The sequence below is a fragment of the Ochotona princeps genome, chromosome 9 (genome assembly GCF_030435755.1).
Source record: "Ochotona princeps isolate mOchPri1 chromosome 9, mOchPri1.hap1, whole genome shotgun sequence".
NCBI classification, from domain to species: Eukaryota; Metazoa; Chordata; class Mammalia; order Lagomorpha; family Ochotonidae; genus Ochotona; species Ochotona princeps.
In genome coordinates this window covers 43,630,140-43,645,283 of record NC_080840.1, presented here as the reverse complement: position 1 = coordinate 43,645,283, position 15,144 = coordinate 43,630,140, and the positions used below count along the sequence as shown (strand labels likewise).

Genomic DNA, 15,144 nt, shown 5'->3' with positions numbered 1-15,144 from the left:
TTGGAGATCCAGCTCAACTGTTAACATAGAAAAGACTGCTGGGAATTTATATTCAATGAGCAGGAAGAGGGGTCAGTGGATGAGGGCTTACTGAGATTTTAAGGATGCAGGGCTTCTTGCTAAACTGATATACGATTTCTGCTGAAGGCAGGCCAGCACGGTCAGATTCCAAGGGTGGGAGAAGTTTCATTAAACAACATTGCAGAATTCTGGCTAAAACTGGGCCATGCAGTCTGAAGACAAGCCCTAAGAGATGAATCTTAACCAAAAAGAGCGTTTAGAAGATACGTATGAGGTCTGGTCAGGGAGTTTCATTAGCAAAGGTAAAACATTTAGTGGTGGCGTTTGATAAAGCATCAACCAGCCCATTGCCTTCGGCAGCTTTCCAGTGTGGACTGCTCCACTGAAACACCAGCTTGGGCTTGCCTGCTGTTTCCCTGTGACTTCACCTCTTCTCATCCTGAAAAATTACTGGAATTCCTCAAGGATGAATTCCTTCTCCCCCATTATTGGCTTAAATTGCTTACTAAAGGTGAATGCTTCAAATTTTTAAGATTAACTCCAGGACTCCAAACCAATAATCCAACTACTAATGTATGTATCTTAGGATATCCCATAGGTACCTCAACATCAAAATGTATAAAATGGAACCCAGGATCTTTGCACTGCTGTCCCCCTAAATAAAACTCTTTATTCTCCAATAATCGCTACCTCAGCACAATGCAGCAACACAAGGCAGACACCAAGGTGTCAGCTAGACCTGGTCTTGTTGTCTGTCCCTTATCTTTCCTTTATTTCTCCACTCCCAATATATTCCCCAGGGCCGCAGTTTCTTTCCCACCTGTCCCTTGCCTGGGTGATAACCTTAACTGGCTCTCTTCCCCCAAGTCGTCATCCACTCTGTTGCCAAGGTTATCTCTGAACAACCCAAATCTGATCATTTCATTCTCTAGCTTCAGATCTTCCCATTACAGAGATGCTCCTGGACCCAGGATGGGACCAGGATGGAGTATGTAAGCACTGCCGGGGTCAAGTCTTAACAGAACTGTGAGAGGATCACACAGCTCGTCAGGAGCCAGGAAAGCATAGTTCCTACCGAATGCATCTAGCTTTAAAGTGGAAACATTATGGGTTAATTTTCAATTATAATGAAAAATTTCTTCAAACTTCAGCTCTACGAAACTGTATTAAAAGCTAGTCACATAAAATTCATTTGCGGAAGGATTTTCGTTTAAAAGTAGCATGTGAGTGTAGCGTAAACCTATCAGTTTTAGCTATGAAACACAACTTCCAGTTGCTTATCACATGCGTTTAAGCTATAAAGAAAACGGCCTCCGCAACCTCATTTTTCCCGTAAGGAAAAGAAAGCCCTCCTCCCCACCCCCGCGGGCTCAAACGCATCTGGATTTCTCCTCACCGCAGGACACACCCCGGCTACACCGCCTCTCTCCCGGCGACCTGCGCCAGGGGCCCCGCCGCGCGACCCAACTTACTCCACGAACGCCCGGGAGCACAAGCACAGGATGGCGGGCTCCTCCTCCTCCCGGGCTTCCACGAACAGCCGCATCTCGGCCACGCGGCTCCACCGCTCGCAGCACATTTCGCGAGTCTCCCCGCCTTGGCTCGCTCTCTGGACGCCGAGAGGAGAGCTGGCCCGGGGATGCCCGCCGAGGAACGCGCCCGAAGCCGCTCGCGCCGGGGAAGCGCGCGGTCGCAGCCGCCGGAAGTGGCTCCGGGCGGCCGCGGGAAGGGGCGGGTGGAGGGCGGTGCCACACTCAAGGCGGCCCGGGCTGCAGCCGCGGCGGCTTGGTTCCTTCCTCGCAAAGGACATCTAGGCGAAAGGTGCTGCACACATCCTGCCTTCCTCTCTGGGCTGCTGACCCAGTGAAGAGCTGCCGCTACCGCTGGGAGGGAAGGCGACTGCCTCTCGTCCCAGGTGCGTCGGTCCCCATCTTGGCTTCCACGCCCTCCTGCAGCGCGCGGCGCGTCTGGCTAGACTGAGGGCGCCGAGGGCCGCGCGCGTCCCAGCTGCCGCGGGCATCCCCGCGTGCGCTGGCCCGCGGACGGCTGTGCGAGGAGGTCCTGCTTGGGTCACGAGGAGCCGGTCTTCCCTGGCCCCCGTCTCCCTTGGAGCTCTGAAACCTCCACTTTCGCCAGTAGACACTTGGCTTGACGGGAGAGGTGTGTCAGTCCGTCCTTACTAGAGGCCTCTAGGCTTGCCATGGGACGCCCGTACTCCGGGAGCCTCACCGAGCCCCTGTGTTGGAAAGGGAAAGGAAAGCCTGTGGTAGCCCGTGGGTGCGTGGGATGGTTGCATGGGTGGTGGGTTAGAGGGTCCTGACAGGTCAGACGTGGATTTGTACCCATTGGCTCGCTGTGGCACCTGGGCAATTGCTCGACTTTGGACATCTGTGAAATGGGAATGCTTGATCATAACCACTTTGATGGGCTGCTGGCAGCACTGAAGCTAACAATGTATATCAAACACTTCTTTTGTGGTGTTGATAGTTGGGCGTTCCAGGCTTGCGGTCCCTGGGGGTGTCCTTTCTGTAAAGCAGGTCTCAGCCTTCAAGCTGCTAATGATCTGCTAAGAAAAGTATCTTGGCACACAAATAGGGTACGCTGAATCAACATGCAAAATTGGAAAAAGTAGTGTTTGGAGCTTTATATTCTGTGGGACTGCCTAAGCAGCAAGGTTTTGTCAACACATAGGGTTTAGTTTGTCCTGCTTGAGCAGAGTTATGTGTAAACCGAGGTGAAATCCAGACATTTAGACTGGACACCAGTACTTTGATGATATTTAGGAGTGGTTGGGAATAGAAATTTGTTTTCCAGTGAAATGCCTTCTTACTGCTGCCCTATTTTTTAGGTCAGAAATCTGCTGATTTTGGTTATTTGAGAAGGAGTTAGACATGTGATGTGAAGAGATGGATGGCATTATTGGTATTAGTTCCATTCCTAGGACTGAAAAATAAGGGAAGAACAGTAGGATTAAATAGAATGGAAGAGTTTACCTGGAGGTGGAAGGGCATTTGGGGACTTCAAAAAAATCTTGAAAGGGAATTGTTAGCAGAATCTGGAGTTTGACGCTTCAAGTGTGAAGTGTATTATTTTAAAATTTAGGAGGACTGGATTTGGCAGATCCCTAGACTGAAATATTAGATGAAGTGCAGCTTTATTCATGATTTGAAGTAAAACCAGTTGCTTGCTAAAACTGAATGCCTAGCTCCTGTTTAACTCTTAAATATTCAGAAACGGGGAAAACTAATTTGTGTTATGATATATTTCTCTAAATAGCATTTTCAGAATGTTCTCAGCGTGATTAAAACATAGAGGAGTCCAGGAACTCTGTTCAGACTCCCACGTGTGTCCAGATATGTTAGCAGGAAGCTGGATCAGAAGCGGAGGACTTCATCCCAAGAACCACAGTTTGGGATGGGGGACTTGCAAACAGTGGCTTAATATGCCACATCACAAGGCCTGACCATTCCCCCACTTTCTTTCCTTCTTTCCTTCCTTCCTTCCTTTTTTTCCCTTAGATTTATTTATATTGGAAAGGCAGATCAAATTTTCAGAGAGGAAAGAGAGAGGGAAAGACCGTTCATCCATTGATTCACTCCCCAAATGGCCACAACAGTCAGAACTAAGCCAGTTTGAAGCCAAGAGCTTCCTCCAGGTCTCCCATGTGGGTGCAGGATCCCAAGGCTTTGGAATGCTCTCAGCTGCTTTCCCAGGCCACAAGCAGGGAGCTGAATGGGAAATAGAGCAGCCGGGTCCCTTTCCCCCCACTTTTATAAGTTCATTATTTATTTGTCCGAAAGGTAGAGTAACAGAGAGATAGAGACCCAAATCTGTTGATTCACTTCCCAAATTCCAGTGCTGCGCCAGACTGAAGCCAGAAGACTGGTCTCCCAAATTGGGGCAAGGACCCAAGTACTTGAGCCACCGTCTTCTGCCTCCCAGGGTGCATTAGCAAGAGGCTAAATCAGAAGCAGGGGTGGAAGTCAATCCCAGGCACTGGACTCATAGAATTTAGAGACTTCCTTTTTCTACATTGTTAAAGATAAGTATTTTAGGGTCGGGAGTTGTGGCACATTGGGTTAAAGCTATCCCTCAGCTTCAATTCCCAGCTGCTCTATTTCCAATCCAACTTCCTGTAATGCTCCTGGGAGGCAGCAGCGATGGCTCAAGTGCTCAGGTCTCGGGCGCGTTGGAGTTCCTGGCCACTGATTTTGGCCTGACTCAGCTGCAGCTTCTCTTTCTCTTACTGTCTTGCTCTGCCTTTCAAGTATGTGAAAATAAACAAACATTAAAAAAAGTATACAATTTCAAAAAATAGGTGCTTATCCGTTCAAAAGCATATTACTCCAGTGCCTTTGACAGTCCTGTAGTGGCAGGTTTTGGGACACCATCTTGCGTCACATTTTTGTTACAGTTTGGCATGAAGCAGCTGAGATCTACTTTTAGATGCTTGTTCCATGGTTGTAATGTGCTAGGCTTTATTATGTAAGTGCTTTACATATGTTTTGATAGATTACATCTTGTTTTCTGTCTAGAATGATATCGATCAAAGTTTCCTTACTCAGTAAATATTTGTTGAATAGATAAATGAAGAAACCAGTGGAATAATTTTTCTCAGGGCTCTTCACTTTCTGGTACACCATGTCTCCTTTGGTTTAGTCAAGGGCCCCAAACTCCCCCCAGTAGGTTCCTGTTCTGTATTATACATTTTTCACTCTCCCAGTAGTGCATTGGCCTTACAAGTTCATCTGTTTTCTTTCATCTTAGAATAGCAGTGGCAGTGTACTTGATCTAAGCCTAAAGGCCTACAAGTCATGAACAGTGACGATGATTTGCTGATCTAGGACCCTTTCTGGTTACCTGGAAGCTTCTTTACTCTGTTATGCCATAGGGGTCCCCCGAAGAATTGTTTTTGTTTGTTGTTTCTAATTCATTCCCTCCTGTTTTTTCCTGAATGTAACTATATTTTCATCTCATTAAACTAAAACAGCTCTCATCAGGCTTGCTTGTTACCTCTGTACTATGAAATCCAGTGACCAATTACTGCTTTTCTTCCTTGACCTCTCGAGAGTGTGTAGAACATTTTGAGCATTCCTTCTTGAGGCACTTGTTACTTGGACCCCCAGGATTCCCCTGTGGAAGGAAGAGGATGGAGCCTCATTGTTTTCCTTACTTATAGAATTCTTTCACTGTAGGCTGACTTCCTAGAGGGCCCTTTAGTTTCTGTTGTTTTTATGTTGCCGGTTCTCAGATGTGGTTCTCACCCCTGAGCTTCTTGCTAAGCTGGAATGTGCTCAGCTGCCTATTTAATATCTTTACCTATGTGTCCAATAGATATATGAAGCTTAATGTTTTCATTTAATTCCTTATATTCATTCTACCCCCAAATCTGCTCTTTCTATATCTCCATAGACAAGCTGTAATACTGATAATGATAGCAGTGCTTGATTAGTAATCTACTAAAAGCTAGCTAAGCTTTGTAAACATATAATCTTCACAGTAGTCTTATTAGTCATGTGCTGATACTGTCTCCATTTTACTGGTGAGGAAACTGAGGCAGAGCAAAGTAACTTGCCTACATCACAGAGTAAATGACAGAGCCTCCCAGAATACAACCCTGGGTTACCAAAACAATAAAAGCAAAAACAACTGGCCATCCCAGATTTCTACATGTCCATCTGTTTTTAAGACTTATTTGTGTTTTTTATTGGAGAGGCAGATACACAGAGAGAAGGAAAGATAGAAAAATCTTCCATCTGCAGATTCACTCCCTAAATCATGCAACAGCTGGAGCTGAGCCGAAGCTTCAGGAGCCAGAAGCTTCTTCCAGGTCTCTCACATGGGTGCAGGGTCCCAAGGCTTTGGGCCATGCTTGGATGCCTTCCCAGGCCACTAGCAGGGAGCTGGGTTGGAAGTTGGGCAGTTGAAATACTAAGTAGCACCCATATGGGATGCTGGCACTTGCAGGTAGAACATTAGCCAATTGAGCCTTTTGCTGACTCCATCCCAGACTTCTTTCTGACTTGCATTCTGTTATCTGTTCAACAGCAAATCCCGATGGCTATGTCTTCAAATTGTGTCCTGAAATGGACCATCTTCTGTCACCTTTGCTCTACTGTATACATGCTACTTTTCATTCGTCACCTCAATCATTGAGCAGCTTCCACCTCCTTCCCTCTACAGTGTTTGTTTATTTACTCCTTTTTTTTTTTTTAATTTCAAAGGCAAAATGACAGAGACAGTAGGTGAGGGATCTCTTCGTTCCATTGGCTGCACTCTCCAAAGTGTTCGCTACAGCCAAGGCTGAAGCAGGCAGAAGCCAGGGTCCAGTAAATCAGTCTCCTGTGTGGGTGGGAGGGGACTGAGTACTCAGACCATCATCCGCTGCCTACCAGTTGCCTTCACAGGAAGCTGGGTTGGAAGTAAGGCAAGACTCAGTCCGAGGTACTCCAGCATGTGATGTGGGTGTCTGAAGTGTCTGGCTCAGCCACATGCGCAGTCCTTTCCATAACATTTAATCAACATAGCAGTCCCATATACCCCAGTTCAACCAGTCTCACCTCTGATGCCCTCTCCATCCCACTTACATCAATGCTGACACACTAGACTCACACGAGAATACTTCCTTTCTGTATCCATTTCTTTATTCTCTTGGTTTTTTATTTTTATAAAGATATGTCTATTTATTTGAAAAAAGGAGGGTTACAGAGAGCTAGATCAATCTTCTGTTAACAGGGAGCTGGATCAGAAGCAGAGAGACTGGGCCTCGAACTGATAACTGTGTGGACAGTCGATGGTGCAGGTGCCACAGTGCCAGCACACTGTGCCTGTTTCTGACTGTCCTCACTGTCACTTGCTCTTCTGCCTGGCTTCCTTGTTCTTCAGACTGCACCACATGCACATATTTTGCACTTGCTTTTTTATTTAGCCAGGAATTTTCTTCCACCCGATGTCCATATGATTCACTGGCTTCCTTCCTTGGGTCTCTGCTAGGGAGGCCTTCCCCTGCCACCTTTTATAAAATGGAAAGTACCTCCCCAAGCCTCCTCCGTTGCCTGCCAGAGAGCTTCGTGTTCTCTTATGCTGCTGTGTGTTTTTCTCCACAACACCTATCATCATCTGGCCTTGTATATATTTATTCATGCTTTGTTGTATATCTTTCTCTTGTAGATTCTAAGTAGCTTCAAGTTACAGATTTTGCTTTAATTGCTGTTGTGCAAATAAAGCTAGTACCTAGCTCAGGTACCTAGTAGGTACCTGAGACAAATAGGTCTTTATCGAATGGATTATTATCCCTATTTTCTGAAGACAAATTTGACACACAAAGAGGTATAATTTGCTTGATATTGTAAACCAATATTTTAGTATCTGCAGTTTGGCTCCCAACCCCATTCCAGAAGTAGGCCAAAAGAATAGACTGTCTTAGAATATGAGTGTTAGTAAGGATAAAATGTAGAATCTTTGCAGGCTCAAGAAAAGTTTTTTTTTTTTTTTAGTAGAATTCATAGAAATGTAGAGAATAGTTTGATATTTTAAAACGGGACTTGAGGTAGAACTACTCCAAAAGTTACAGAGCTTTGAATCTTTTAAGAGTAGTGACGGGGGCTTGGCAGCGTGGCCTAGTGGCTAAGGTCCTTGCCTTGATCCCATATGGCCGCTGGTTCTAGTCCTGGCAGCTCCACTTCCTCTCTCTCTCTCCTCCTCTCAGTATATCTGACTTTGTAATAAGAATAAAAATAAATCTTTAAAAAAAAAAAAAAAAAAAGTAGTGACAGGGCCCAGCGCAATAGTATAGTGGTTAAAGTCCTCACCTTGCACACCCGGGGTCCCATATGGACACGGGTTCTAGTCCCGGCAGCTACGCTTCCCATCCAGCTCCCTGCTTGTGGCCTGGGAAAGCAGTCAAGGATGGCCCAAAACTTTAGGACCTGCACCTGCGTGGGAGAACTAGAAGAAACTCCTGGCTCCTGGCTTTGGATTGGCTCAGCTCCAGCCGTTGCGGCAGCTTGGGGTGTGAATAGTCAGATGGAAGATCTTCCTCTCTGTCTCTCCTCCTCTTTGTATATCTGACTTTCCAATTAAAAAAAAAAAAAAAGAGTAGTGACAGCAAGCATGTAGCACCTGTTACATGTCACTTTCCCCAAGTTCTTTGTCCTGGTCAGTCCCTTTAATTAGAGTAACCTATGGGGTAGAAGTTTTTCAAATTTGAAGATCTTAGTAAAATGAGGCACAGAGGTTCCTGATATAGTCCTGTCTATACCAGATGAAAGTCTGAGGAGTGTTGAAAGTAATCTGATTAGGGGATTTTGTAGCTAATAGCTGTTCCAAAGCTCTCAGAGGTTGTCTAATGGAAGAGTGTACACAGTACAGTTAGATACAGCAGGTGAAAGTTGAAGTGAGCTAAGTATGTAGAAGAACGTTTTAGTACTTGAGTGATTAGTTTTGAAAATCTTTTTGAGTTTTCTGTTCTGGGAAATTTTAAAACCAAACCAAGGAAGGCCAAATGACCATTTATGGAGTGGTTCTTGCATGTTGCACTATTGAAGAACTACTAGATCTTGTGAAAGAGTTTTTTTTTCCTTTTTTAAAAATTACATTTTTGACAATCTTTACATAGTTAATTAGGGTAAAAAGGTTCATGGGCTATGGGAAAGTGGGTAAGACTATCATTTCCATATTGTTTCCTTCATGTATCTGAAGTAAAGGGGGATATTGAGGGAGAAGCCCCACCCAGTTTCCCACCCACCCCAGGTCCCAGATGTGGGGCATGCTCTGAGATTCTTGCTTAAGTGGTTTTGATAGTTCAGCAGTTATGAATTGCTGCCAATCTCGCCACTCCAAGCACGATGAGGTCGTTGAAGAATCCACTGATTGATACAGTCACCATAAAGTCTCCGTTTGCCCAGTATTTTGCTGCCAACATATAGCTGAGGTGGTTGATTGACTTGTTCTGTCTTCTGTCTTTTCTTGGTTAGGGTTCTGAGTCCGGCTTTTCGATTGGGGAGATCCCCAAAGAAACTTTGTCTGAGGTGTTCCCAAACCAGATTCTTGTATGTACTAGCAAGTACAAGGCCCGGCACAGTCCGTCTCCCAGATCAGCTGGTGGTTTCAATTGCTGGGCCGGTTCTGTTTTCAGCCCCAGCTTCCGCTGGAAGCAATGGGTGTTGCAGTCCAGCCTGGTTCTGCCCAGCACATACTTGGCCCTCTCATAAACCAGTGAGAGCTGCAGCCTAATTGGAGTGACCTGCAATAACCCCCACCAGGCCCGCCTCTACCCTGGTTTGCCAGTATGTGTAGCAGAGTAGTCCAGTCTGTCCCACATCCCATTCGGCTCTCGTACATGTCAGTGGGTATTAAAGCTTTGTTCCCTCTAACCAGCTCCACTATGCAGCCCACACAGATACTGTTGGGTGTCTCTGTCTAGCCACCCCAGCCCAGTGAAAGATGTTTTAAAATCACAATATTTTGTAATCCTATTAAAAATGGAAAATGAAACTAGATTTTTTGGGTAGTTGTATTAAGCAGTAAGAGGCTGTTAATCAAAATGTTGATTGATCCTAGGACAAGCTCTTTTTAAAATCCATGAGATGCTTTTGTAATTATATAATTTATTGGTAATATTGTAAAGCAGTTCTCTACAGCTCATCTATTTTCAGCTATATCTGCTGGGTTGTGCAGTCATTCCTACAATTCCAGAACATTTCATCGTTCTGTTTAGCAGTCTGTTTTCATTCTCCCCTCACCAACTCTAGCAACCACTAATCTTTCTGTCTCTATGCATTGCATGATTTTGGTCTTTCATATAATAGACTCATTCATTACACGGCTTTTTGTATCTCGTTTTTAAGATTTATTTAGCATGAACTTGTGCTCCATTCCTTTTTATGGCTGAGTAAAAGTCTGTGGCTATGTCACGTGTTCTTTATCCAGTCATCAGTTTGTCGGCATTTGAGTTGTTTCTGCTCTTTGCCAGCTATGAATAATGCTGTTGTGAATATGTACATATAAATTTTTGTGTGAATCTATGCTTTGAGTTTTCTTTAGAAAACTTCATTAGCTTCATTAAAGGAACTTCAGAAATTTCATTAAAAGATGTACAATATGAAAACCTTCATGGATTTTAACTTTGTTTTGCATCAACATAAAATTATCTTTTAGTTCTGTTTTTCTGCAAGCTTTTTAGAGGTGTGCTCACATATCCAGGAGTAAAATTGCTGTTGTATGGTGACTCAGGAATAACTCCTTGAGCAATTGCCAAACTAGTTTCTGCAGTGGTCACACTATTTTACATTCCTATGAACAGTGTATAAAGATTATAATTTTTCACATCAACATATTAGTCTTTCTAAAAAAAATATAGCTATGCTACTGGAAAAGCTTCTGTTGTAAAAAGTATTATATTTCCTGTGTTTTACTGGAAAATTAGACCTATGGTGATTTGATTCTTAGATTGACTAAAATATTAAATAAATAAGGCAGGCCTAGCATATGGGCTAAAAGTATGCCTTGTTCACTTTTTGTTGCTATAAGAACCCTAGATTTTACACAGGTTATGTGCTATTGGTTGCAAGGAGTTGATACTAAATTCTCCATCCCTGGAAGAACAAGTCAGAGTATACTCTGCTAATAAGCCCTTTAATAAGATAGTCTTGACAGAAAGACAAATAAAAGAATTGCTCTTACGTGTCTTTTCCTCAGTTTTCATATTCATTTTTTGCCTTTGCCATGACGGATTTGAGATCCTCTTCATTAAGATTTTGTAACATAGAATAATGATATCTCTAATAATTGAAAAATATGATTAGAAGATGTAAATCTTATGTGGAAAATTATGGTCATAGGGCTAAAACTGTATCACCAAATATCATGTTTGACCATCCGCTTATCTGGCAAAGTTATTAACATCTGGTCATCCAGAGGGGAGGGCAGCAAGAATTTTTAAACAAGAAGTTTTCTCAGTGGTATAGTTATATTCAAAAGACAAAACAGAAGATATGTAGGATGTGTGCCTCCTTGATTGGAGAGCTTGGTACAAGTCCCAGTGGCCCTGCTTCCAGACCAGCTTCCCGCTGGTGTCTCCTGGGAGGCAGCAAAGGATGGCTTGAGCACTGCAGTTCTGGCCACCCACACGAGAGACCTGGAGTTCAAGGATCCTGACTTTGGTCTGACCCAGGCTTGATTTTGCAGGTATTTGAAGAGTTAAGTTGAGGATAGAATGTCTTCCTCTCTTTCAATTAGAATGAAAATAAATAAATTAAAAAATCTTTAAAAAAGGAGGACTGGTTAAGTATACATCTTCATTTATTTTTCTTTGAAGAAGGAAAACTTTTTGTATATGTTAAGCTTACTAAGTGGTCCTTTCAATAGTGAGACTAAGTGGTTGTCCTCACTGAACAGTAGTGGCATGAATGTGATCATCGTGATGTGTTAGTGTGGAGCCGTTAACGTTTGTCAAATATCTTTTGACATTTATAAAAGTTCTAACTTTAAGAATTCATGATTATCTTTTTAAGTGTACGTAATAACATTTTACTATGTTTTCTAGAGTGTCTACATTGTAGCTGGTTGCAAGACATTTGCTTTCTGGTAAGTCAAGTGACTAGAGAGTGTGTTCATAAAATGGACAGCAATATTTTTAGTCACGTAAATAAGTGAAATCTTAGTGACTATAAGATAAAAACAGTACTGATAGAGCCCAGCGCAATAGTCTAGTGGCTAAATTCTTGCCTTGCTTGCACTGGGATCCTCAATGTGTGCCCGTTTGTGTACCAGCTGCTCCACTTCCCATCCATCACCTTGCTTGTGGCCAGGGAAGGTGGAATAGAGGACTCTCTGAGAAATCTGCCTTTCCAATAAAAATAAATGTATCTTTTTTAAAAAGTACTGATAACATTTTATTACATAAAATCATTAGAACAGATAGCTTTAAATAAATTTCTCTGTAAACCAATATTCAAAAATTTGTGTTGTTCTTTCCTTAAAAAATGAAGTTTACTTTTATTGACCAGATGTTGATGTTTTCTTTTGTGAAGAAGTTATTAAGATCTGCCCAAAAGTTCATTTTTTGTCTGCTTTATTTTAAGTATAACTTGGATATTACTTCAAAACTAAATCAATGTACTGCGTGAGTGAACAGATGAAACCTTATAGTGTTTGCATTTAAATCTGCAACAAAATAAATTATTAACAGTAAATAAAAAAAGGGTTCTAAATAGTATTTATGTAGACTAAAAGCATTTGACTTTGAAGAGACTAACGTTAAGTTTTTTTTCCCCCTTACAGTGCCAAATTAAAGACCTGCTACGGCAATGAAGAGACTGAATTTGTCACTTTTACCTAAAGAAAAATGACAGATAGAAATCAAACCTGTGCTACAGGACAGGATTCTGCCCCCTATCTGGCTTGTTTCATTCATATCCTTGAAGAATGGCTTGGTGTGGAACAATTAGAGGACTACTTGAATTTTGCAAATTATCTCTTGTGGGTTTTTACACCACTAATACTTTTGATACTTCCGTACTTTACAATCTTTCTTCTCTACCTTACCATTATTTTCTTGCATATTTATAAGAGGAAGAAAGTGTTGAAGGAAGCTTATTCTCATAATTTGTGGGATGGTGCAAGGAAAACGGTGGCGACCCTGTGGGACGGACACGCGGCAGTTTGGCATGGTAAACAAGCATGCTTTGGTCTCTTTATGGTGTTAGCCACGTGGGCAACAGTGAAGACATTTTCATTCCATTTTACTGAAACGATTGTAAAAACGATAGCACAGTGTCTTGTCTGTTTTTGTGAATTGTACATATGTGTGTGTTTTTCTTAAAATGATTTTCCCCATACACATTAAATTCTGTTGGCAAAGAACAACAACACTGTAGACTGTTATATTATAAGCCAAAATAGTAAAGTTAAAATTTAGAACATCTGAAAGAATAAAAATCTAATTAAAACTGAACAACAACTGTGTTTTTTCAGGGGCTGGCAAGCTAATCTATATAAAAAATGAGACTGTTTTTCCCCTAAAGATTTATTTATTTATTTAAAAGGCAAGAGTTTGTGACTCTGTTCTGTGAAGTGACTGAAGCCAGGAACTTGGAGGGTCTCCCACATGGATGACAGGGGTCTAAGCACTCAGGTCATCCTGTGCTTTCACAGGAGCATCGTCAGGACAGCAGACCAGAAGCTCAGCATCAGGACAGCAACTGGTACTCTAACCTGGGAGCCTGACATTTCAGGCAGCAGCTTAATGCACTGTACCACAATGTCAGCCCCACAAAGTATCTTTAAAATACTCTAACTTCTTAGCATTTGTTTCTATTCTGTTGGAGTAAGTTTGATTTCACCAGTATAAAGATTTGAAATCAATTTTTTAAAAAGATTTATTTATTTTTATTACAAAGTCAGATATACAGAGAGGAGGAGAGATAGAGAGAAATATCTTCTGTCCTATGATTCATTCCCCAGGTGAGCGCAACGGCTGGTGCTGTGCCGATCCAGAGCCAGGAGCCAGGAACCTCCTCCAGGTCTCCCTCTCGGGTGCAGGGTCCCAAGGCTTTGGGCTGTCCTCGACTGCTTTCCCAGGCAACAAGTAGGGAACTGGATGGGAAGTGGAGCTGGTGGGATTAGAACTGGTGAACATATGGTATCCCTGCGTGTTCAAGGCGAGGACTATAGCTGCTAGGCCACGCTGCTGGGCCTGAAAACAATTTTTTTTAACGTGTGTTTAAGAGAGTGACAGAGAGAGATCTCCCATCTGCTGCTTCACTCAGGTGCCTGCGGCAACTGGAGTTGGGCCAGGCTGAAGCCAGGCTCTGGGAACTCAGCCTGGGTCTGCCATGTGGGACCCGAGCACTGAAGTACTTACTGCTGCCTCCCAGGGTTTCATTACTAGGAAGCTGTGCTTGGATGCAGAGCCAGGACTGAACCCAGACCCCACCAAGCATCAGTTACTGTTGTATTTCCTTAGGCGTAGCATACTACTGTTTTTCATTTCACTAAGTCTTCATATGTGTGACTTAATGAATGCATAGGATTCTTTTAATCCTGTAAGTAATTTGATATGTTGGCCATTATGTAACAGTAGTTAAATTTTCTTTAAATTTAAGGTTTAATCACTTTTTATTGAGAGAAAGAGTCAGGGATCTACTATCCTCTGGTTCACTCTCCAGATTCCTGCCATAGTGAGGACTGGGCCAGGCTGACACTGGCTCCTGGCACTCAGTCTAGGTTTTTCATGTGGGTGGCAGAGTACCTGAGCCGTCACCTGGTGTCTGCCAGAGTACTCTTCAGAGAAGGTGGAAATTGGGAGCAAGAATTCAACCTGGTATAAAATGTGGGTATCCCACTCTGTTTCTTTTTTTTTTTATTTCAGTTTTTAAAAACTTTTAAAGTAGTTTTTAATGCCATCTCTTTTTCTAAAAGAACATTTATTTATTTGTTTGTTATTTATTTATTTGAAAGGCAGAGCAACAGAGAGATAGAAGGAGAGCTAAGGGGAGAGAGAAGTTTTCCATCTGTGATTTTAATCCCTAAATGACTGTAACAGCCAGGTCTGGGACAGGCTGACATCACAAGGCAGGTACTCTATACTGGTTTCCACTGTGGGTGGCAGGGACATCTTTTGCTCATTAGTAGGAAGTCAGATTGAAAGGGAAGCAGCCAGTACCCGAACCATGACTTTGATGTGGGATGCTGGTGTTGTGAATGGGGGCTTGATGTGCTGTGTCACAACATGAGCTCCCAGGCACTTCCTTAACGGTTCCACCTTATACCTGCCTGTGAACAGTAGTTTGTTCATGATCTATTTTTACTATTTTAATTCGGCATTCTATAAAAAAAAATTTCCAATCTTTCTTTTTTGAAGTTATGTATTTACCCTCAAACTATGTAATATAACTTTGTTTTTGAAAGCATTCTGTGTTTTTTTTTAATATGCTATGCTTCATGTAGTCTATACTACCTCAAAAATATTTACTTGATGTTTTCAAATACCTACATCTCTAAGTAGTTCACTTAGCGCTGGGCCAGTGAAGCCTATACCTCACTGTTGCTAACAGCCTTTATGTATAAAATATTTTTAAACATTTATTCATTTTTATTGCAAAGTCAGAGAGGAAGAGAGAC

General features: G+C 42.6%; 2 protein-coding genes across 5 annotated transcripts in view; one reads left to right on the top strand and one right to left on the bottom strand.

Moving 5' to 3' along the window:
* TGS1 (trimethylguanosine synthase 1) overlaps positions 1-1,742 on the bottom strand; it is a 39,307-nt gene extending 37,565 nt beyond the window's left edge. Inside the window, exon 1 of the mRNA XM_004580590.2 lies at positions 1,494-1,742. Coding sequence (XP_004580647.2) covers positions 1,494-1,600 — 107 coding nt within the window. The 5' untranslated portion in view covers positions 1,601-1,742. The remainder of the gene's footprint in view (positions 1-1,493) is intronic.
* An 89-nt stretch (positions 1,743-1,831) lies between these two features.
* The window catches only part of TMEM68 (transmembrane protein 68), a 37,733-nt gene continuing 24,420 nt past the window's right edge, over positions 1,832-15,144 (top strand). For 3 of the 4 annotated variants that reach the window (XM_058668642.1, XM_058668641.1, XM_058668643.1), the window contains exon 1: positions 12,290-12,692. In XM_058668642.1, coding sequence (XP_058524625.1) covers positions 12,368-12,692 — 325 coding nt within the window. In that variant the 5' untranslated portion in view covers positions 12,290-12,367. Of the gene's footprint in view, positions 1,937-12,289; positions 12,693-15,144 lie in introns of those variants that run through there. The other variant, XM_058668644.1, reaches the window with a different exon arrangement.